General features: G+C 38.4%; 1 protein-coding gene across 3 annotated transcripts in view; it reads left to right on the top strand.

The window, feature by feature from the left end:
- pth2ra (parathyroid hormone 2 receptor a) overlaps window positions 1–3,963 on the top strand; it is a 69,619-nt gene extending 65,656 nt beyond the window's left edge. For 2 of the 3 annotated variants that reach the window (XM_027290789.1, XM_027290787.1), the window contains exons 12-13: window positions 767–808; window positions 2,043–3,963. In XM_027290789.1, the coding sequence (XP_027146590.1) occupies window positions 767–808; window positions 2,043–2,432 (432 nt within the window). In that variant the 3' untranslated portion in view covers window positions 2,433–3,963. The remainder of the gene's footprint in view (window positions 1–766; window positions 809–2,042) is intronic. The other variant, XM_027290788.1, reaches the window with a different exon arrangement.
- The last annotated feature ends 19,639 nt before the right edge of the window (window positions 3,964–23,602 follow it).

Here is a 23,602-nt window from a genome sequence, read left to right as displayed (position 1 = left end):
GCTTTGGTGGGGAATCCGCCGTAGCACCTGGGCATGACGGACCCTCAAAAGCAGCCTGTTACTTGACATGAGATGAAGTGGATCTGAGGTCTTGAGATATGAATGAATTTAGTGGTGATCCACTTGGGAGGATCAGCCGTCCTTGAATGTAATAAATGTTCAGGGATGCTATTAAGGGAGCCCGAGGTGACTGCTCATATTCTGGAGTAGTAAACAGGAGAAATACTCGACAGGGAGAGTTCACATCCAGACCTGGATGGAGTAACTCGAAAGGATTCGGCATTGGTTGGCTTTTCTGGAGACTGTTCTTCTTTTCAGAGTATACAGTGTTCATTTAGGCTTCACACAGAGTCACTGCCTGGTTGTATCTCACCAGCAGCGAGGCACTCACACACTCACACATACGGGCTCGTCTTCTGATAAATCCATCACTTTCACAAAGACACTGTGTCTCTCCTTTAACTTCTTAGCATAGTCAGAAGAAGGAACACAGGGTGAAACAGGTTAGAACAGAAACAGCCAGAGAACTGATTTCTGTGCTTTCTTTTATTAGATAAGCACAATTTGAGGCAAAGAGATAGCTGGTGTGAGCCACATCCTCATCATCTTCATTAAATACTAGGTGTTGTGTATTATAGATATATTTGATAAATGATTGCTCATCATTGATCATTGATCATTGATCGTCACACTGTCTATGATGTTCTTTCTAATTTGACTTGGCCACTGTGATCTCACAACTTGTACATCAATCTCTTCCTTTCAGGGTTTCTTTGTGTCCATTATCTACTGCTACTGCAACGGAGAGGTGAGTGGATTGTTTCTGATCACATAGAAGAAAACGGATACAAAATGTACCAAACAAAGTACTTCAAAGTTAGTCACGATACACATATTTGGGGCTCTTGCTGAAGAGGTAAATAAAAATAAATCAATCACATCCTTCGTCTGTTTCTTGCACTCTCAAATGAAATGTGATGAAAAGTACATTCATCAGTCATCTCTCTGACTCCCTCCACTATCTCATTACATTTTGTACTCGGCACTTTTAGCCAGCAATCAGAATTGCACTTTGTGCCAGTTTCATCGTCACAAGACCCTCTCTGCTCTTTATGCTTTTTCCTCTCTTGCTTTTTGTCATCAATGTTGTATCCTGTAGAGCATTACTTGAATCCTCCATGTGACTGCAATTAAAACAAAGAGATTTTTTAAAGTTTTCTGTTGAAATTGAGCTCCATAAAGATTTATTTTTGATACTGGACCAGACTTACTCTATTGCTCCTGAAGGCTGTGTGATTGCGTATGAATGGTTATCTCCCAAAACCGACGAGTGGCACCTTGCATGTCAGCCAATGCCATCAGTGTATGAATGTGTGAATAGGTGAATGAGATATGTATTGTAAAAGTGCTTTGAGTGGTAGGAAGTCTAGAAAGGCAGTACAGTCCATTTACCATTTACCATTTACTTACTCTGCAGCTCTGTGCAGCTTTAAGCTGCTCTTAATGCACTGCTTTAGTCATTCAGCCCACACATAGAGGGTTCAGTTTAATCTTACCATGTCCACCTCCTGCCAGTAAAAAGGGCAGCTACATTCAGCAAATAAGTGTTTCCTACTTTTTGTAGCATACAAAGGGGGCTCTGTTTAGAGAACATCAGAACATTGAGATATGACCTTTTGTGTTTTTCACACATCTCTCCTTCACATTAGAAAGCAGGGTGAGGTGAGGGGGTTGCAATCAGCAACTACACTGCTGGATGCCACAAAATCCTACACACTGGTCCTTTAAGTGGTAAAGATGGACAATACACATGATGCTGGTGAAGACAACATCTAGCAAGTTCACAACCTTGATATTGTGTCTTAGTAGTTGGTGGAGACCAAACCAGAGCTAGTTTATGTCTGTGTCTTATGTCTAATGACTTCAGTGAGATGCTTTTGTTGCTCTGCCTTCATAGGAGGCAAATGTTTGCTCATATATTAACCTTGCAATTGCAATATAATTCTGGATATTTATAGCCTGTCTTCTTTTCATGCCCGCAGGTTCAGACCGAGATAAAGAAAACATGGACACGCTGGAACCTGGCCTTTGAATGGGAGGGCCCTGTGGTCTGCGGTCGCTACCGTTACGGCTCTGTCGTTGTCGGCCTTAACAACAACAACAGCACCAGCAGCCAGTCCCACCTGGCAGGAGGTGGACTTTCCACACGTTCTACCACACTTGTTTCAAGCCGTGTCTATCGGAGCACAGGCCCTCCCGTGGTCAGCATGCACGCCACCCTCCCAGGATATGTGATCGGTAGCTCAGACCCATCCATACCTGAAGAACCTGAGGACAGCGGCCCCAAGCAGGTGGATGATATCTCGCTGAAGGAAAATATGATGGTTCTTAGTCCCACTGCAACCGCTGAAGATGAGGAGGAAACACTGTAGCAGTTGTAAAAATGTGGCAGAGACTGATGAAAGGTTTACAGGTGCTGCTAATCCAGTCTCAAACTCTAAGGAAGGTATCAAAGGCAAACACGCACAAGAAATCAAAAAGTGTCTTGAACTCTTGAACTTAAAAAAAAAAACAAGTAATAAAACCACAGATAAATTTCAGCGCGGCATGCCATGTCATGTCAGTGATCTGTTTGATAATACCACTAAGAGTCGCCATAATCTGAAATTCTTAAACTGTACACAATTGAGAAGAAAACAGGATCATGGTTGAAAAATAAAAAGAACATCAATAGTATCCGACACGGACCATGAACCTGAGCAACCGGTACTGAAAGCCTTAGTGCTAAATGTCTAAATCGCTAATGTAGATTGTTTACATATTTGAAGGAGGCAGGAATACCGGGGGCCAAAAGGCAAAATGCAACTCATGACTGAAGACAATCATCTTTCACTCTCACTCTCAGAAGCTTAGAAATGAAACAGGAATGTGAAACTGAAACTGAAACCACTTCTGTGCACGTATGTAGATTTTAAAAAGAACTTATTATTTAAACAAAAGACCCTTTATTTTTCAAAGGGGAGGCCATTGTGCCCTTTATTGTGAATAATGCAAGATATCCTGTTGCTTTGACTGTGGTGGTCTGATTTTTTTAATTTTCAGTGATTTCAGTAGCATGTACTTGTGTTTTTTTGCTGTTACCTTGATTGTATATAACTAGGGTACCACAGCAGAGTATAATGAAAAGGCAGAGCTGGAAAAAAGCACATAGAAACACTTGTTCTTAAGAATATACAAAGAAATAAGTGTAACTTGAGGAAATCAGGTTATAATAAAAAAAGCTGATTCTTCCTTAAAAAGTTGTGGCAGCTGTAGAATAACACTGATCTCATGGAAGGAGTGTTGATGAACCTTTGTTCTTGCCAACAGATGTTCCCTGATTTTGAACATACAAGATAACACTAAATGGGATTTTTCTTTACGTGTCAAAGCTGCATAAAAATGTAACTTACAGCCATTTTCAGGTGGCTAAATTACAACTACAGCATGTGACAGTATCTGTCATGCAAGAGAAGGATATATCCTGATGATGTATCCTTTAATTCAGTGTCATGGTGAACTCGTGCTTGCTTGTAACTAAAGGGTATGCAAAATGTTTTCTATTTGTGACTTTAAATGAAGCTTAAATGAATGAAACCGTTTTTTTTAACAAATCAACTTTTGTGCTGGCTGTGAAGGGCTACATTTAGTAGTTGTTTAAAGGTTTTGTGTCTGCTTTGTGCGTGTTTGTTTGTCAGTACATTAGATGCAGTGCTTATCGCAAAAAAAATCTTTCTTGTACATGTGCCTCTCCTGTTCCAGAAGCTTAGTTGACTTGGATGTAAAAGGGTTCTCTTTAGTCTTGTCTATTTATGTGCTAACACAAAATGCCCTCCTGCTAGAGCTCCAGAGAGAAGTGTGAGAGAGGAGATATAAAATGACACTGAAATGGAAATATATCTTGTTAAGGATATCAAACCTTTAAATAAAACACTGGAAAAGTGTAAAGACCTTAATAGTTGAATGACAGGTTGATTTGTCAATGTCTGTGTGTTCAGTGAAGAAACTAGTCTGGGGAATGTTACAGTTCAAACCACACAATATTTTTGTCACGATGGTCATGGTGTCACCTGTCAGAGCATTAGATTTATCTGTTCTTATAGATAGCGGATAGATAGTTAGCCAGTGGTTATCAACAGGGTGTGTTTGAAGTTGGAGGATGGAAAATAGACTGTCATGCTTTTACCCTACACATCACAGTCACCCATTCACACACTGCCTAATACACAGACTGTTTGAGTTGGGGATCGAACGATCAATCTTTTGATAGGTAAACAAAACCCTCCACCGCTTCTCCACCACATCGCTCCTGAGCTCCTGCCTATCCATGGTGGATCTGTGTGAAGCTGGTGGAGTAATGTTTGCAGTCATCTGGGCTAGGCTTCTGTTATCTAGGCTGATATGTGTGGGCTGGTGACTTGTTAAACCACAACGTCTCATTATATCTATGAAACTAGTGCTGTGGCTTTTTAGTTATTTGAGGCACCTTTGATGGAGCTGGGCCAAGTAATGGAAAGTAATGATTACTTCTGATCTCTGTTCAGACATTTTTCATGGTCAGACAACAGGTCAAACAACAGCATGTACAGAATTATAAAAACAAGACATTTCTAAACACCCACCATATTACAAGGTTACATGCCCTAAACAAGCCATGTAACCTGCCATTCCATTACGGACTGTCTACAAGGTTGTAATTGGCCCTTATATTGAATTATGGGTTTCAGCCTGAGTACAGCACAAGACTTGTGGTATGCACTTAACATATTATAAACAGGCATACATATATGTAACACATAAAAACAAGTAGAGCATTAAATTAGCTGTACCAATTTATTTCCACATACCACAGACAGGTGTTTTGTTATTTATGCTCTTTATTTTTAAGGAACGCTCTTGCATTGATTTTTTACACCTGCTTCCCAAAATAGGTCAGATCATAGGTCGCAAGTTGTTGACTGAGAGTGTCATTTAACAGAATGTTATCGGATCGGGATTATTAGAGATGGTACGACATAATAAGGCCTACAGCTGAGGTTTGAGTGGCCTAATAACTGTGTGTGCAAAACAGATATGCATGCTCTGTTTGCTGACTGCTACCTACAGGTTTTGCTATATGTAATTATGTACTATATTGTGGCTTCTCCCACACTTGGTTGTTTATTTCAAAAGGCATACTCCTCTTGCTTTGTGGTTTGCTTAATTGCAGCCATGCCATGGGTAAAAAAAAAGAGAGCAAGAGTACCCACGCACATGTACGGTCATATAAATAAGATCCCTGTGAGAGAATGACAGCTCAGCACATTAGTGACTCATTGACCCATGAATGGTTTGGTTGTTTCTAGTCTGATGGCAATTTCAAATATGAATTGTATGCAAGAAATCCAGTTTAGGGGGAAAAAAAAAAGTTTGTTAACCAGCAATGGATGGAGTGTTATGACCAGTTATAAGTTATACTTCAGGTTTACTTCTCTGTGACTCGGTGTCTGCTGAGCCTATTGCATCTGAAGTCAACATCAAATCACAACATACTGCATTTGCAGCTTTAAACTGGTAGCAGGTGATCAGATCCTGGCCAAAAAATTATGTATCTATGTACATGTTCAAGTACAATCTTATATTCTCCCTGAAAAAGACAAGAAAAGTCAGCGTTTTTAAGAATTTCCCAGCTCCTCACACTTCTTTGGGATAGATGGATTTGATGGTCTATTATTCCATCTTATGTTCAGCTTTTAGAGACAGTTTATGTTCTATTTCTCCACTGGACAACCGACCGACCAGCAGTCGCCAAGTAAGGACAAAAATATTGCATTGCATTTCATCTTCTAGTCTTTATATCCTGCATATAGACTGCAATCATTTATATTTTATAGTTTTTCCAACCTATTTTGTTGGATATTTCAGAACGAGCATAAAAACAGAGATTGAATGGCATAATTAATGTAATATTATGGAGAATGAAACATCCTTGATAATAATAATAATAAATGTTGTTTTTTTTAAAGATATTTATTTGCAGGAAAGGGATTCGAAACCTTGGCCACTGCGGCAAGGACTGAGCCTTTCTTTGTACATGGGGCAGATGCTCAACCAACTAAGCTGACCGGCGACGCCCCAGCCTTGAGTTTTGAATATTCAGTTTTTTTGCAGGTCTGTGTTCTACTTGTTAATTTTCATCTCTTCTCAATTGATAATGGGCCATGTCTTTATACTCTTATTAAGAGTTATTAAGAGTGAGACTTTGTATCTGTTGCTGAGAAGAGGTGACTGTTGCTACAACTGCCAATTACAGATAACAGCACATGTAATTTCCTACGACTTAAAGCAGTTTAAACACATGATCATTAGGTGACCTGACTGACAACAAAATTGTTACATTACAAAGGTTTTTCTGAGCAAGCTCTAAATGAATCTGAGCAGGAATTAGGACTCTACTAACAGCAACATGAAAAACCACATATGGAGAGGGCAGCAACCTGCATTATTAGCTGCACAGCAATGAATAAACTAACCACTGTAATATTGTGAACAGCTGTCACATCAACACTCTGCCTAAAGTCACACTGTGCCCTTTGATGAATAGCACTTACTTAGCCGCACCTCTCTGGAAGCTACCATCTGCCCACGTGAGTATAGGGTGAGCTAACCAGAGAACAAAGTATTAAAATCAAACAAAATACTCAACAAAACATTAATGCAATGCGATTTTTGAGTTACTGCCATTAGTAGTTTATCTAAGGATACACACACATACATACTGATGTGTGCACCAAATATCAGAGTGTTATTTACAGCTGAACAATCTCACCTATTCTTCTACATCTGTGTGCGCCCACCCCTCCCTGCTAATATGACATAATGATCCTAACCTGCTTTTACTCTCCCTAATTGGGCCGCTGTTCGACACTACAGAACAACCACACACATACACGACAGGGTGAACACTTCTGAATAAAACAACAAATTAAATAAAGGGTGTGTTATTTTTATACCCTGACTGATAATTTATTGAATAAACTGAATAATGTGACTGAAATGAATGATTAAGCAGGAACAAAAAGCGCTTAATGTTGGTTAACAGGGTCAAATGAAAGAGGAGGAAAGCAACCTTTTCGCAAAGCATAAACAGAATGAAAACTGTACACAAGAACTGACAAGTATGCGTCAGAATAAGAAGCACAGAATGAAGTGCGGAAACAGGAACATCCATTACTTAACCTGCCATAGTGATTCAGACAACATGGAAGGAAACAGCAGAGCTGATAACATTGAATTTATTTATGTTTGTAGGTTATGTAAATGTTATGACGGTACATGTGCAACAGCTATTATTCATTGCTACCAGTATGTATATTACATTTTTTTTCTGGCAATTGTGATTTCCATTAAGAGACATTTCATTGGTGCCCTGAAACTGAACGTGACGCACACATAGATCAGGTGAATAAATTAGGCGCAACCAGACACTGAAGAAATATAGCATTTAGATTCAAACGATGCATATATATTAATATAAAAAGGAAACAAAAAGAAAGAAAAACAAGAAAATATAATTGATTTTCTGTTATCATTCCTTTTGCTCACATCACTAATTGTGGCATTGGAGACAAGTAGCAGTTTCAGCATAATTAGATGAAAGGCAAGATCAGGCCACTGGCTGGAGTTTGTCAGGGTAACTAATGGGGAAAGACAGCATGTATATCAGCTCTTGGATGTGGTAAATTGATAAACATGTTCAGACATGGGAAAATAAGAAAACACCAGGGGAGCTGTAAAAACATCAAGCTGTCTAGAATTAAGGTGGAGAGACAGGCAGGAATTTGAGAGCTTAAGAGACAGAAAGACAGAAAATTTGTTGCTTTTTAACTACTTGATTTATTTAACTACTATCTTTAAAAAATATTCTGTGAGCAGAAATTTACGAATCACATCTTTGTTTAATCTACAGTATATCCATAAAATTCACCAAAGTACAACTTTCTAGTTGGGGTAGATGTGCCTCAGAAGGTAGTGTGGGTCATCTTGAAGTCTCCTTGAGTAAGATACTGAACCCCAAATGACTCTGATGCTGCGCCATTGGTGTATAAATGGTTAACTCCCCAAAACGCCAATGTCTCCCAATGCCATCAGTGTATGAATGTGTCTGAATGACTGAATGAGACATGAAGTGTAAAAAGTGACTTGAGTGTTTGGAAGACTAGAAAAAAAAATAAAATAAAAATAAAATCAATAAACAACAATTCTGATATCTGATTTTTCAAAAAATGACCATGCTCAACTGATAAATAAATGCAGAACCAAGATTTTGGGACTGAAGGCATTTGCAGTGTTTGTAGTATTGCAGTTGTAGTATTGACCAATCATATCTGAGCGGGCTTTGGCTACAACAGTCCATGTGGTGAGCAAATGAGGTTGAACCCACTGCCTCAAAGTAACCCCATAGTCCATTTGCTATCATCAATTTGGCCTTTTATTTACCTTTTTAAAGATATCTGCATTCTGATGCAGGTATCAGACCTTTGAATTCATAAATACTTACAGGGTTATTACCATTTTAAAGGTACAGTATGTCGGATATGTACTATGCTGTGTCATCAGAGATTAAGGTTCTACTGAAATACAAGCTTCTTGATAAATTACTATAGTAAGTATGTTTCTTATTTTGAAATTTGCCTTGACAGACCGGTCCTCTGTTTATGCTTTGTTTTGTGTGTTTTGATCCGGCTTGATAACTACACAACTCATGCCGAAGCTCCGGGTTGCCAGGTATGAAAAGTACTACAACCATGGAAGCAAATAAAGTGGATAGAAGGAATGAATGTTAGATTCTGCCTGACCTAAGAAGCTCCATGAGCAGACATGTTGTAAAACATGGCAAATATTGGAGGTGATTTAAAAGATAAAGATGTTTATAGCCCAAAAAGACGCAGAGTGCCTGTTTTTTTTGTTTTTTTTTTCAGTGGGTTTCCACCTGATTTATTTTGCAGCATGGACTGAAGTCATACTCAGACATAGAAGCTGCTTCATGAAATAAACCTTGTTGCTCTTGTTTTTCTCTCATGCAGGTTCATTGTCTTTAGTTTGGCAACCAGTGTTAGCTGCTGTTTGGGGAGGGCAGCGGTGTCCAATCTTACATGTTGCACCTTTAAAGAATACTGTTCAGAAGTTATGTGATGATCAATTTTAATATTTGTGCATGTACTGCAGCTTGTATTAACAGAGGATAACTTATCCTAGAAGCTATAGTTTAAGAGCTGCAGCCCTCTTATGGTTGCGAGCTCACCATTGCTGCTCTCAACAGAGCTATTATGACCCAACATGCTGGAACCACTTCAACATGTCAGCAAGGTAAACAACAAAAAAAAACAACACTTTGCTACCTGCCAGGACAGTTTGAATGGGCTACTCGGACTGGTCAACACTATAAAGGCTATTGAACCTGTTCATTCATTGAAAGATCTGGTCCACAGAGAGAACACTGCCGACAGAGTCTGGATGTTTTTAGTAAGTACTTTAGTTCAATGTTATGTTGTTCTATGAGTAACTAGGAATGTTTTGTTTTATGTGTATGTGATCAAAAACATTATGGATTAAGGATTAAGGTCCAATGAATCCAAGACAATCAGCAATGTCAATGATTTTGGCACCAGGAGAGGAATACATGATAAATATGTTTAATTCCTCTAACTTAAAGAAACATTGGGTAACTTTTGTACCGTGGAATAACAGAATTTAAATAATTGTGATGCTACACTGACTTGTAATTGGGTGAATCATTCTGTCATTCCCACATCCCATATGCCTGTTCTTAGGCTCTGTGTCAGAAACACTATACAGTCACACACCACCAACTTTCAATTTTGGTGAAACTGGATCGTATTTTATGAAGAAAATGTTTTCTATATTTTCCTTCTGATGCCCATCAGCTGCACCGCCTCAACTCACTATGAGTTTCTCATCACCTGCAGTGCTTCATCCAGCAGCTCACTATGGATGCTACTTATTGTTCGATTACTTCCTGCAATAGTTCAAACTGACCCAGTGCTCTGAAATGGTCAAAATTACTGTTGTCTTGTTTTGTAGATGGATTTTTGATAGCAGTCTCTTTTTCCAGGAATAAAATGTAGCTAGCAGGACTGAGTAGTAGTAGCTGCTTGGCCTTAAGGAATTAAGGAAAGCTCTGCAGCACGTATCAAATACTTTAATGATAGAAGTAAAAAACAGGAAAAGAAAACATTTAACCATGTTTAATGGTATGCTGCATAATTTGTTTGAATGGTGTTTACAACAGAAATGAAGTGCTCCAGAGTTCACTTGATAGCGGTCTGAGATCACCCTTTCAAGAAGGACCAGAGCATTCACACGAACCCTAAATGCTAAAGTTAAACATTGTACCATTATATTTTATATGTACTGGCTAGCTTTTATGTGTTGTACACTAAAAGAAGTTACCTTTTTATTACAGCAGATCTAATAGTAATGATCTTTGCAAGAAAGCAGGTCAAAAACCACCGCTCATCATCTTGCCAGACCAATTACTGATTATGATTATGGACGAATCGATGTCCATTGAGGAATGTACTGGCAACTATGACACGAGCTACTGAATTGGTTTCCTGCTAGGTGTGTGATAACATGAGTGAAAGCATCAGTTATATCAGAGTTGCAGAATATTTCTTCATCAAAAGAAGAACAGCACTGAAAATCTTGGAAATGGATGGAAAGGATGTTTTTTTTTATTCTTCTTCAGACTAGGTTCTGTAAGAGTTTGACTAAGTTGTATGGTTTATTGATGTAACTGGTTGAAGTTCACTTGTTATAGACCGTGACAGACAGATGGTAAATCTTTTCCAAGCAGTTTCCAGTGAAGACTTCAAAGATGGTTCTGTGTAACAAACTATCTGGCACAATCAAGTTTGACAAATCCTGTCATAAAGAATTTGAATTTTCCTTGGTTTAAAATCCACTAGTGCAATCTTTTGGTCTTTTATTTCAGCCTCTTTATCTGTGTCCGTGTATTGAATGACATAGATATTGACAGAGACTGCAATAGACTGCACACTGTGTTTGGAACTATGCATTGATGGTTATAGCAGCAAGCAGGAAGTCAACATTCGATTGTCCTGTTTTTCCCACGGACATTTCAAACCTCATTCAGTAATTTTTATGATTTCACTATGGTATGGATTGACCTGTCATCACAGAAGCAATCATATCTATCTATCTAATCTGCATTCATCTGCAGTGGTGGGTTTGACATAATGCTTCATATGCCTCCAAAAATATAAATGAGTATTTTCACTCCTCTACAGTATTACTACAGGACATTTGAGGACAGGGTAAATTGCGGTAAGGTAATAGTCATACAAACATTGCTTGCATCCCAAGAGTAACATTAGGTAAACACATTTGAACTGCATGCGAGATGGAGAGTGTCCTTATGGATAAGGAAAAATAAGGGAGTTACTATTCACAGTTACTCTAGGCAACTGTGGGCATAACTTTAATTTTCTATTCTCTTGTTCCCCAGTTTTACTGCTCACCGTTATCCGGTGCCAAACAACATCAACATCAACAATCAGTGATGGCAGCCTGGCATGTGGACATGTGGACAAATGGCTGCTCAGCCTGTGAGATAATGATGCATTTCTCAATCATGACTGCTGCTCTTCCCAGTTAATCTGCTCCATCATGGGTTGTAGTGGTCTTTCAGATTGCTGTGTTATATTTTTAATATTCCCTCTAAATGATCTGTTTGCACAATACTGCAAAAAAACAAACTAACACTTCCAATAGAAAATTTTGTTCTTATGTTTTTTGAGAAGCCTGTATGAATAGATGATAGACTTGACTTAACAAAATAAATGACTAATCTTTTTTGGAGTCATTTCATTCATTCACTAATGTAAACGTGACTAATGAACAAAAGACTAATCTATAGTATGAACGAACAGCTGTGTACTGCTCATCACACAGTCCTGTGGCTGAGCTGCCTCTTACGTGACAAATGAACAAGACTCAAACTTGAGGACGCATAGTTGAGTCATGAACTAATCATTTCTGTTTCCTGTCCTAACTGAGCTTATGCAGCTGCCATATGGCGAGGAAATGTACTGCATGAAAATGAACAAATCACTCACTGAGCCTACTCATTACTCCTGAGTCATCTAAAAGATTAGTTCAAATTGAACGATACGTTCATGACCGACACACCACTAGCAGGTGATTTTTGAGTTTTATTATTGACCATGTAATGTTACAGGCTTACGATAAACAGTGTTTGTGTTAGGTTAGAGAGATGATAGTTTAGAGATAATATGTGTGAGATTACAAGATGAAATAGAGTTTATTAATCCCACAATGGGGAAATTACAGTAGCAGTAGTAGCACAGTATCAAATCCCTCATATTGTTACCAATATTTTGACGTTGCCCTGAATAACATTATCCATTTTTCGGCCAATACTTGGGCTGTACTGTTGCTGTATCTTCATGCTTCAGTACAAATTATAGTTTTTAACGTCATAGTTATGGATTTCAGTTGAGTTAAGTCTCTTGTTTTATGTTAGAAGGGGTCTGAAAAGTCACTCAATATAGCTACAAAGTTGCGAAGTTGGCAACACTGGCTGAAGAGGATGGATTTCTGTTTTCGATAAGACAGATTTTCTTCTTCCTCATGCTTTTTTTAAATTCCTGATCAGTGCTCGTTTTGGGCAATAGCATCCCGAAACAAGCAGCTGTTGTAACTGCCTGATGTTGTCCAGGTGGTTTGGTCCACTTTCAAAAGTGCAGTGTGAAAGTGAACCAAACCTTACTGAACCTGTGATGAGCAAGCAACTGACAACAAGCAACACTTCTTATCAAATTTGCCTCGTTTGGCATCCAATTTGTGCCATCCGCTTTAATTGCCAAAGGCTGTGGGTATGGAGTTTTTCCACACAGAAGGCACTTGACATTGTGAGCACTATTCCGACATAGCAGCCAAGCACAATATAAAACACATTTTTAAAACTTTATCCAGCCATTGACCTTAAATTGTAGAATAATGATAACAGAAGCATCCAAGGCTTTTTTTATGTCTCATATTATTCCAGATAATTAACTTCTAACAGAAATACATGAATTGCTACATTCTTACAACTTAAACCAGACTTTTTTTTGCTGCCAGGAGGTGACTGATATCAGTAAGAATTGTGATTGTGAATGTGGGACACCCAAAGGTATTCTCAACTGTAGATAGTGGAGCATAAAGGGAGTGATACAGTGAAAGAAATTCAGGATAGATTTTTTCTGAGGCGATAAGGAGAACTGACACAATATATATTCCAACCCTTCAAGCTCCATGTTGACCTTTAAAGATATGGGAAAAACCTTTTATCTGTGAGCACTGCGACTGACAGTGATGTACTTACAATAGCACCTGTTTTATACAGAGTTGGCAGAGGTGACCTTCTTGAAGGCTGAAGTGTGTTGCCAAGCCAGTCCATTGAGCAATGGATGGGACCTACTGTGTCATTCGTGTAAGCATGGCTGTTACCTCGTGATTTAAATAACTGAGCAAGTACAGTATTGTCACAAGTCCCCTTCTGTTTTATTTTAACACACATCATTTGAAATGATAAACTTTTGAAATTATTATAATATAAACTATTAAGACTTTCTTTCTGTGAAGTATTCTTTTGCCCAGTGCTGAGGCTGGTCTGCAGGCAAAGACAAAATAAAGTAACACACTACATGTTTTGTCAACAATTAATTTGGCCTGAGTCTAGTATTATTATTATTATTATTATTATTATTATTATTATTATATATTCTGTGACAAAAGCTTTTAAAATTTCCAGCAAGTCCAAAAAAGAGCTAAAAAAAAAAAAATCTGTGTTGTGATATGTTGGTGTTCTTGTTTTTATCTCGTGGTTTCCTGTTTTATTTTTAAATTTACCTCCCATTTCGTTTCTGATCACTTGCCCTTCCCTTGTGTGGATCACTTGCCCTTCCCTTGTGTGTCACCTGTTGCCATGATTCCTGATTGTCTCCACCTGTTCCCCATTACCCATCTGTGTGTGTCTATATAGGTTCTGTGTCTCCCTTTGTCTTGTGCCAAAGTGTTTCGTCTTATGTTCGTTCACCCAAGCCAGCTCCAAGTCTTGATTATAGTCACAGTGTGTATGTTTGTGAGTGATTTTGTGTTGTAACTTTCTTAGTCTTGCTTTTGGTTCCTAGTGCTTAGTACTGTCGTAGTATTGTCTAGCCTCCACCTATCAGGAGAGTTTTTGTTTCTTCTCCATTTTAAGTTAATGTTTTGCAGCCTTTTGATTTGCAGCCAGTGATTTTTTATTTTGATAACCGGTATAGAGTTTTTTTGTTTACTTTAGTTTTGGCCTAGTTCTCCCATCTGGGAGACTCCTTTTAGGTTAGTTTTTCATAGCATTTGTGTTGTATCACTCTGTCGAGAGGTTTTTGTTGTCTCCAGATAAATCTGCTCACTGACACCTCAGCTTCTAAGTCCTGACAGTACTTTGGCTATTTTGATACTGAATTCCTGATTCATATTGCTGCCCAGACTGAAGCTCAGTAATCTCAGAATCATTTTTACCAATTTTTGCATTATCCACGAGGTGGTGGAAGGAGGACCGCCAAGATGGTGACATCATGTAGACTACATCTGTTTCATACAGTCTATGGTAGCTGCACAGGTAGACTAACATCCATGGTGTTGTATGTTCAAAACAACAACAACACAACAAGTGTTCCTGCATGCTGCTATGGTAGATAAAACATTATAATGTGCCCTCTAGGGTGTCCTTCCAGTGAAATAGTTAAAAATATAATAAAACATTTTCAAATCTTATACAGAGTTTCTTACCATAAATGCATTACAACTTTTCTTTCTTCCATTGGTGCCCAACCACATACAGCTGCTGCCCTTCTTATTTATCTTGCATTGCACCTGCCCCTCAAACAGCCTCCATCCTGTCTGAATACGGGCTGAGTCTGCCATTGTGTGTGTGTGTGTGTGTGTGTGTGTGTGTGTGTCAGCAGAGGTGCACTCAGACAGTCAGGGTCAAACAAAGAAAATGGGATACCTCTCATATTAATTTCTGGCCTGACACACCTGATCAAAAACAGGGCACTAAACTGACCACAGCAGATGCAGCCTCATGGACCTCTCTACAGGTTTAACAGCTGGGGTGCAGATGGATCAGCTGGTACAGTAGTGTCATAATAATACAAAAATGTGTATTTCAGTCAGAATACTGTGTTCTCTGTTCTGTATAAACTCTTCTCTTCGGGTCAAATTTTACAGTTCATACACAGGACATTGCTTTGTTTGAACAATTATAAAAAGAAGTCATAATGACTGATGGAACATCTGTGGATTTTCTAAAATGTGACAGCATGATATTATGCTAATGGGGAAAACTGCTGTCTACTCTTTAATATTATGAACATGTCCTCTCACCACTTTACCCAGGCCCCTCTTCTAGCAACTTCTGAGAATATCCAGCCTGGCTTCTTTAGACATTGCCTGGAGATCATTAGAAAACAGCTTGTTCCCCTTTTCAGGTCTGGCTTGTACTCAGTTGTAGCTACTCAAAGAAACTACTTCACTGGTGTGTCCTTAAGAACAGAGTGATGCTTCGCTCGTTCCAATGTAAAAAAACAACAACTGATTCACAGACACAAGGTGATTCAAACTTCAACAGCAACTGAAGCTGCCTGTCTGACATTGGGACGTGCGTCTGTCAGCACTCTGCATTTCTATGCCTCAGAACATATTTAAATCAGTGAGGAAGTTCAGTCATGTCCAACTAAGACGTTCCTTCATCTGACACTATAAGGGCTTTCAAACTGTCTGAATCAGGAGTGAAAAGGTTGAGGCTGAGGATCAGTGACTGTTTTTGCTGCAAGTTGTGTGTGTAACTGTGACAGCCACCTACTTAGGCTGTTTATTATACAGCATAATCAGTTATCCTGAATGAGCTGAGATGAACTGGGAAAAAGAAGAAGAAGAAAAAGTTACATTTTTAAAGTCAATTTGTGATAATGTAATATGAAATAATTGTTGTAATAATTGTTTCTTCTGATTACATTTCACTGGATAGAAGCAACATAAGATTTGACTGTGAAAACTCAATTAAGTTTTTTTTCCTAACATCACATCTCAGAAGTACGGAAGCCCTAAGCAGTTTTTTTTTCTTGTTTTCTCATGATAACATGTTATTTTAATTTGTTTTGTTATTTATATCATTTTCTCAGAATAACATCAATACAGTCATATTGAGATCTAGAGATAAGACATTCCTGAGATAACGACATAATTAATTGGCAATCTTAAGATAATTAATCAGATGTGACTGATGGATGTGACACGCTGATCCATAAAGTCCTTCTCTTCTGACATTCTCATATTGAATGATGTTTCCTGCAATTATACTAGATTAACCTTTTGATTTCTTGAAATCTTGTATTGATCATGTCATTATCCCGGTGTTATAAGAGCATATATGGGGAATAGAGCAGTGCGTAAGGTGTGAGTGGTCAAGTGAGAATGAGTGAGCAGCAGAGACCAGCAGCATGAATGTGTATGTATGGTGAAGCAACAGAGCAAGTTAGTGGTTCCAGGTGGATGGTTAAACAATTGAAATCATAGCCTCTTCACATCACTGTGGGGTCATTCGTCTTTTAAGTTTGAAACTCACAGGGCAGCAGGCCAAACTCCTCTCCCTCGTGCAGCTCCACAGACAAGGCATGCTGGGAAAGTGAAGTCACAGAGGCACACAGAGAAAGATATTCAAAGCAGTCTTATTTCATCTCTTATCATCCTCCTGGATCCTCTTCATTCTGATCATGCTTGTGATCAGGTTGTTCAGGTTTTGTGGTTGAACAGACGTTCAATGACTGTAACAAAGCGGATGTCCTCTGCAGCGTGTGCAGCCTGTTAACAGTGCTACTAAAGCTCAGCTCAAACTTTGTCTGAATGAAGCCCAACATTTAGATTCATGTGATGCTGCCGTCAGCAAAGGATTACTGTTATTTTTGGCATATAAACTAGAACAGTGTTTCTCAAACTTTTTTCACCAAGTACCACCATCATGACAGACATTAAAATCCAGCATTGTAGGTTGACCCTGTTGAAGTACGTACAGTTTACCCAGAAGGCAGATTTACTCATGTTAAAAAAAATATTATTGTTGACTGGTTCAAGAACTAGAGATCATGTGATAGAAAAGTGGTACTCCTGATTTGCCCTCCTTTCCCTAACATGTCCAGCTTAGATGTTAATTTTACTTCCACTTAACTATCTAACATTTTAGTTCATAAGTAAATGAATCTGATATTGAAACAAGCTATTTCAGGAAATGCAAAACGTATTTGAAATTACATTCCAGTTATACCTTAGTTTAATTCAATTTATTCAAACTCTTGTTAAATTGTCTGATATGTTTTTAATTAAAAAATACTTTTCTGAGAATTCTCCAAGTGTTCGACGGTTGTGTGCCACCAGTCGTACTCATACCACAGTTAAGGGCCAGTGACCTACCTGCTGTGTAATTCTGAAGTACAGAACTGGCGACAGTGCCAAAAGAGAAGAAAGGGGGGAGAAAAACAAACAATTAATATTATCTGATTTCATTTTGCACTGTCGAGAAAATTAGCTCTGCTCTGGGAGAAAGTAAGCTAATTGTTATGATGTAGCAGAACCACACCAGCTTATTTGTTTCTAATATAATATCAGGGTCAGCATAATAAACTCAAGAACCATTTCATATCAATAAAGTGTTGATAAGGCAAAATGCTTTTTTTGAATTAATTGCAAATAGAACAAAGAAAAGGTAATTGCATGCATACACACATAGTACATAACGTGACTGAATGCAAGCTACACTTTAGTGACTTTATATTTTATAAAATGAGTCTTCGACAGGGCTTTAATTTGCATGAAGAAACAGCTGAAGGAGTACTCTAAATCTAATTACGATGGATGTGACTGAAAAGTTGAGTAGAAATCTCATCACGTATGCACAATGTGCAACATTATAAAGCCTGAATTGAGTTTAAGGCTTGAAAAAGTCATTATGTTTAAGATCTGAGTGTGTGTGTCTGTCAAATAGGGCTGCACAACTTTGGCCAAAAAGATAATTTTGATTTGATTATTTGATCAGTGTTAAGATCACAGTTACTTTTGACTATTATTTATTGATTTTTGGGACAAAATTGTTATATTGCAGTTTCACATTTAAAATAAATTGAGGGCCGCTTTCACTCCCAAGTTGTGCCACCACTAATGTACAAATCTTTGTATCGAAATAAGACTGCATGTATTTTGCTTTTAGGAGATGCATTTTAATTAAGTACGGAAGCGTATTGCATTCACTTGACTGATTCAACCCTTGTTTTTCTGAGTAATTTTTTTTTTTTGTTCATTTTTCGGGGTAATTATTTCTGTTTTTCTAAGAATTTTTTTCTTCCTGTTTTTCTGAGTAATTATTTTTCTGTTTTTAAGTCATAGACGGTATTACTATTAGTTTGTCGACTTTATGCAGGCACCTGAAGACTTTGCGGTTGTTCAGAAGGAAAGCCCATTCAGATCTCCTAGACATAACAATGTTTCTCCAGGATCAGCTGGACATATATGGCATGCTCCATGGATACAAGATGATGCATTTGAAATGCATTCAGGCTGGCTACGTGGTGACTCAAGAGACGATCAGGAGACTGCTGAAAATATTGGATCCGCATGGTGTGCAGCTGAGGTGCCGGCATCACTTCGGGGGCGTATTATGCAATGTCCATTGCATAAGTGTTGCTGGACAGTATCGCCTCCATTTCAGCTCGAAGCTCAGGGTAGCTGTTGTAAGTTGATGGCAGCTCCACAGCTGGGCCAAAAGTATAGGCAATTGGCCGCCGCGCTAGCCCTTCCAAAGAGGTGAATGTGACTTGAATTTCTTTTACACAGATGACATCAGACCCAGTCAGAAATCTCATCAGCCTCCGGAGACCTATTTCATCCAGATGTAAAAGTTTGGTTCTCTGCTGAATTAGCTGGAGAAGCTGTTATCATCTTAATCACCTTTCGTGTTGTTAGTTTAATGTCCTCATACAGCTTCTTCATATCCTGTATCCTGGAAAAACATCCTGAGTATTGGTCCTGCAACCTCTGCAATATTATCCAGCGCATATTTTGGGTGCTGGATCATTTGCTTGTGGGCGACCTGAACAAGCACGGCTCTCAAGTTATCTGGTGTTGGTACTGTTCTTACTCCCATGCGATCCATAAGATCAAGAAGATCTTCCTCGTCATTGCTGACAACTGCCTTTTGCAAAGCAGTGGACAAGAGGTCACACTCAGACTAAGTAAGATACAACATCAGGGAGTCAAACAGTAAATCAGGTGAAACAGAATGTTCACCATATATGACTGCTGCTGTAGACGCTTGTGCCAGCCAAAATGGAAAATACCCCTGGTCCTACAGTCCCTTGGCCTCCTCTTGCCATTTTGGGGATAGTGATGGCACCCTCACATCTGCACCTTCTGCTGCACAGTCTAGGAATTCTGTCCAGAAGGCAGCATATACATCCCTTGACACACCATCAGCATCTGCCCCCATTTGATCAATGAAGCTGTATTTCACAGAGTAGGTCATCATTGCTTCATCCTTGAATTGAGCAATCAGTTCATCTAAGACAGTCACTCTGTGAAGTTTCACAGTCACGTGCAAAAATTCACTGGCAGGACTTGGGGGTCTAGCAGAAGCTGTCTCAACATCAATAGTAGTTGAGGTGTAGATGTCAGACAAAAGCTAACATTGTGGCAGTGCTTTCTCATCATCTTCGACTGTGTTTATTTGATTTTCACTGTAATGTCTTTTCGGTGTCCGCTGCTCGACCTCTTCCACTGTGTGTTTATCTTGTCCAGATTCTGTTGTGTTTTCATGTTGCTCATCTGTCTGTATATCAGCTCCTTCCTCTTGATCGTCTCCACTGGTCAGGGTCTTTGTGAACAAATAAAATCTTAACAACCCCAATTTGTGTATCTCATAGTATTCCCCCACACTAACATACTCATCAACTTGTGCTTCTTGAAAGTTAACTATATCATGACTGAACTCTTCCCACTTTCCCATCGTTGACTTTTCATTAGGGAACAGTTTTTAGCTTGTTTTAGTGGCATTCTTGTTCATATCAAGAACTCTAGCTCCTCCATCACTGTTTTCTGACCTGTCTGTTGTCATGTATCCACCCTAATTCTATTTTTCTGGTTGTCTTCCAGACTCTCTTATTACTTTTTAGATGCATATTTGTTGGTTGCGCTGTCTTCTCCCCCTCAAAACCTTGATTGCTGTCTTTGTTGCTCATTGTGCCCATTTAAAAGTTTTTTAAATAAGGACAGTCTTTTTGTATCATCTCCACCTCTTCTCTGTTTTTCCATACAGAAACGCCTTGTGGCAATCCTGTCACCATAGGCTGGAATGTAAGCAGCCATAGTGGCATCATCTATTTCTCCAATTACTGAGCTGTCAATCTGCAATAAAGACAAAGTATGCATTAGACATGACAAAGCTTGAAGATTAGTTCCAGGGCAACCAATTATAAATGCCTAATGTAGTTGATAAGACAGCGGACAGTATGAGACAGTACAAAAACAGCTTTTGAAGCTGTGACTTACATGATCCTGCGGCATTTTCTGTACTGTAATACTTTCCTCAGGAACACCTCTGTTGAGAAGAAATATCCACAGTCCATCATCTTGAGGGAGGCCGGGGGTTGAGGATCTAGCCATTGCTGGCACTGCAAAAATTACATTTTCAACAATTAACACGTGTAAAACTGTCAAGGCCAATTGTACCTTTGGTGATGAAAGCCTTCACTGGTTATTCATGAACAATAACATTACTCTGATAGTACAGAAGACTAAACTCAGCAGCTCAGAGTGGTAGTATTATTGTCTTTATTATGATTACTATTCAAATAGTCAATAAAATCCAGATTGGGGCTTTGCAACATAAGGTATGAGTAACTTGTTGTACTTTACCAGTAAGCAGGTGCAAAAACGTTTTAAATTTTAAATTGTTTTATTCAACATATGGGCCTATTCAAATAATTATGTGCATGGACGTTTCATGCAGGATCCTTCCTCGGTGTGTTTTAGGTATGCATGCATGTATTAAATACATAGGAAATAGCAAAGGAGAGGGAGCCCATGAGCAAACCACAGCAACTCAAAACACTCGTCAAGGTCCGTCAATGCTGTCAATATAGTGAGTAGTCTACTGGCAACGTTCTATTTGTTTACATGTTTACGTGCCCCATATTAATCAACTTCTATGTTAGTATTCTCATGTTATGTCTCTACAGTGTTAGTGTATACTGTTAGCATATAACCTAACGTTATGACGAATTGCTCGTTTTATTTGTGCCAAACCAATATAATGAAAGAAAGGCAATTAATTTTTGATGAGCAACAATGTCCAGAAAGATGGAAACAAAACAGTTAATTTAAGTGACAACTTAAATCATGCTGATAGACATGTTCGTCTATTCCTTACCTGCTACATTGAGCAATAGGCTTACAAAAGAAGAATAAAGTCTAAAACATAACAAGAGTATCATACCCTGTGTGTAACTAATTACATGCCTTACCTTTATTGACCTGGTACAGTAGAAAGTTGGCAGTCGGGCATGTAGTGCGGGACAGGAGTCACCATCTCGATAATTCAGAAAAAAAAATTAGTACGAAAAACAGGGGGGGGGGGAATTACTAGAAAAACAGGAGAAAAAAAATTACTCTGAACCCAGAGTTTTTTTTTTTTTTCCCCCAGTGAATGCAATACACTTCCATAATTAGGAGGAAGTTGGTATCCGTAAACTGCATCCAGTGTGCATTTAAGTTTTATGATCATGTATGTGGAGTAGTGTAACATTTAGGTACGTTTTCAAAATGTTTCTAAAATGTTTGAAGAAAATGTATCATACTGTGAGGACTGGACTAATTATCAAGCAGCAGAGACAGTTAGACAGGAGACTGCACTTACAGAAAGATTTTATTCTCATCAGCTGTAGCTTAGCGTTTTAGTGTTCAGAGCAGAGGGTTGTCTCACCTTGTTATATTGCATTTACACTTTTTAACAGAAAACACACATTTTATGTTGTGATATTTAGATGTTTCTTTGCTAAAAATGACATCTAGCCAACAGCAAGTTATGGTATAAGCAATGTTTTTTTTTTTCTTTGTTTTCTTTACGAGAAACCTCCAGCTCCCTTGTAATCTCCCCCAGCCAGTCACCACCTTAATGAGGTGTTTTATCTATTTTTCTCTTTTTTTAATGAGAAGGTTTTTTATGAATACCTCCTCAATCATGAAACAACCATTCCTCATCTATATGCAGTGCTTCCAACACAACAAGCTTAAAATGGCAACCCAACGCTGCATTGTGTAGCTTTGCTCATTGCCATTTGGGATTTTCAAATATAAAACAATGCAATTAGGCTGCTTCTGTTGCTGATGCTTGCTTGCATCATGTGTACTTATTGCAGACAGTCTGAGAATTACATGAATTTTGAAGTGTGATTGGGTAAAAGGTGTGAAAGTTAAAAAAGGTAATGTCAGAAAGTCCCGTCATGAATTACAGAATTAAGTGTCATGAATGTTTGAAGGTTTGAATGGAGTTTCAAAATAAAAAAAAATACAAACTCTCGGTAGGTGCTGAATTGTCCGAATTGATCTGAATGTTTTGAAAAGACGAGAAAAAAAAAGCATTGCCAGATCTCGACTTTCAAACTCGAGAACATTTTCAAGTGCACCCTGTTCAAGTGGACCTCCACCGCATGCAAGCATCAAAGTCAAGAGCTCGAGTTTTAAAGTCAAGATCTCGCAATATTTTATTTTTTTTCCTCATGTCACTTCGGGGGCTCCATACTATTTGAGGAGTGAAGGAGTTGGTAAAAAAAAACAAGATGGAAGAATATATAATTAGATCAAACAAAGAATAACATGCATAGAAGATAAGTTCTGAATGCTTCCAGAATTTACACCCAATTATTCTCAAAACATAAAAACACTGGATGTAACAAAACGTAACAACCATAAAATAGTTTTCATTTTATTTTCATGTCTTCATCAAAAACATTATGCCACTAGAAACAAGATAATTCAGCCCCTCAGTGAAGTTTTGTGGAAAGTAACTGACAATGATCTGTTATCATTCTGCATCACATTTTATGTGAAGTTAACAGTGAGTGAAGCAACTCTGCCCACAAGATTAAACATGACCTGGGTACAAAGGAACCTCTGATCTGATTAGCAAATTTATTTAACTTGTTAATCGTTTTTATTGTTTAACCTCTGAAATTGAATTTGGTCTAATCTAATCTGATAATTGCTGCACTTGTTCCGGCACCTTGTACCCCTTGCTGTCAGGAAGGGGCTCACTCTCTATGTGGTCTTTCCCAAAATTTCTTCCCCTTTTCCTCTTTCCACTTTTGCATTTTTTCTTGCTGCTATGAAGATTTAAGTCAGGGGATGTTGTCCTGTTTTTGTTTGTTGTTGTGGGCCTGCAAAGCCC

The sequence above is a fragment of the Larimichthys crocea genome, chromosome XVIII (genome assembly GCF_000972845.2).
Source record: "Larimichthys crocea isolate SSNF chromosome XVIII, L_crocea_2.0, whole genome shotgun sequence".
NCBI lineage: Eukaryota > Metazoa > Chordata > Actinopteri > Sciaenidae > Larimichthys > Larimichthys crocea.
Note: the sequence above shows the minus strand (reverse complement) of the source record. Positions and strands in the feature narration are given on the sequence as shown.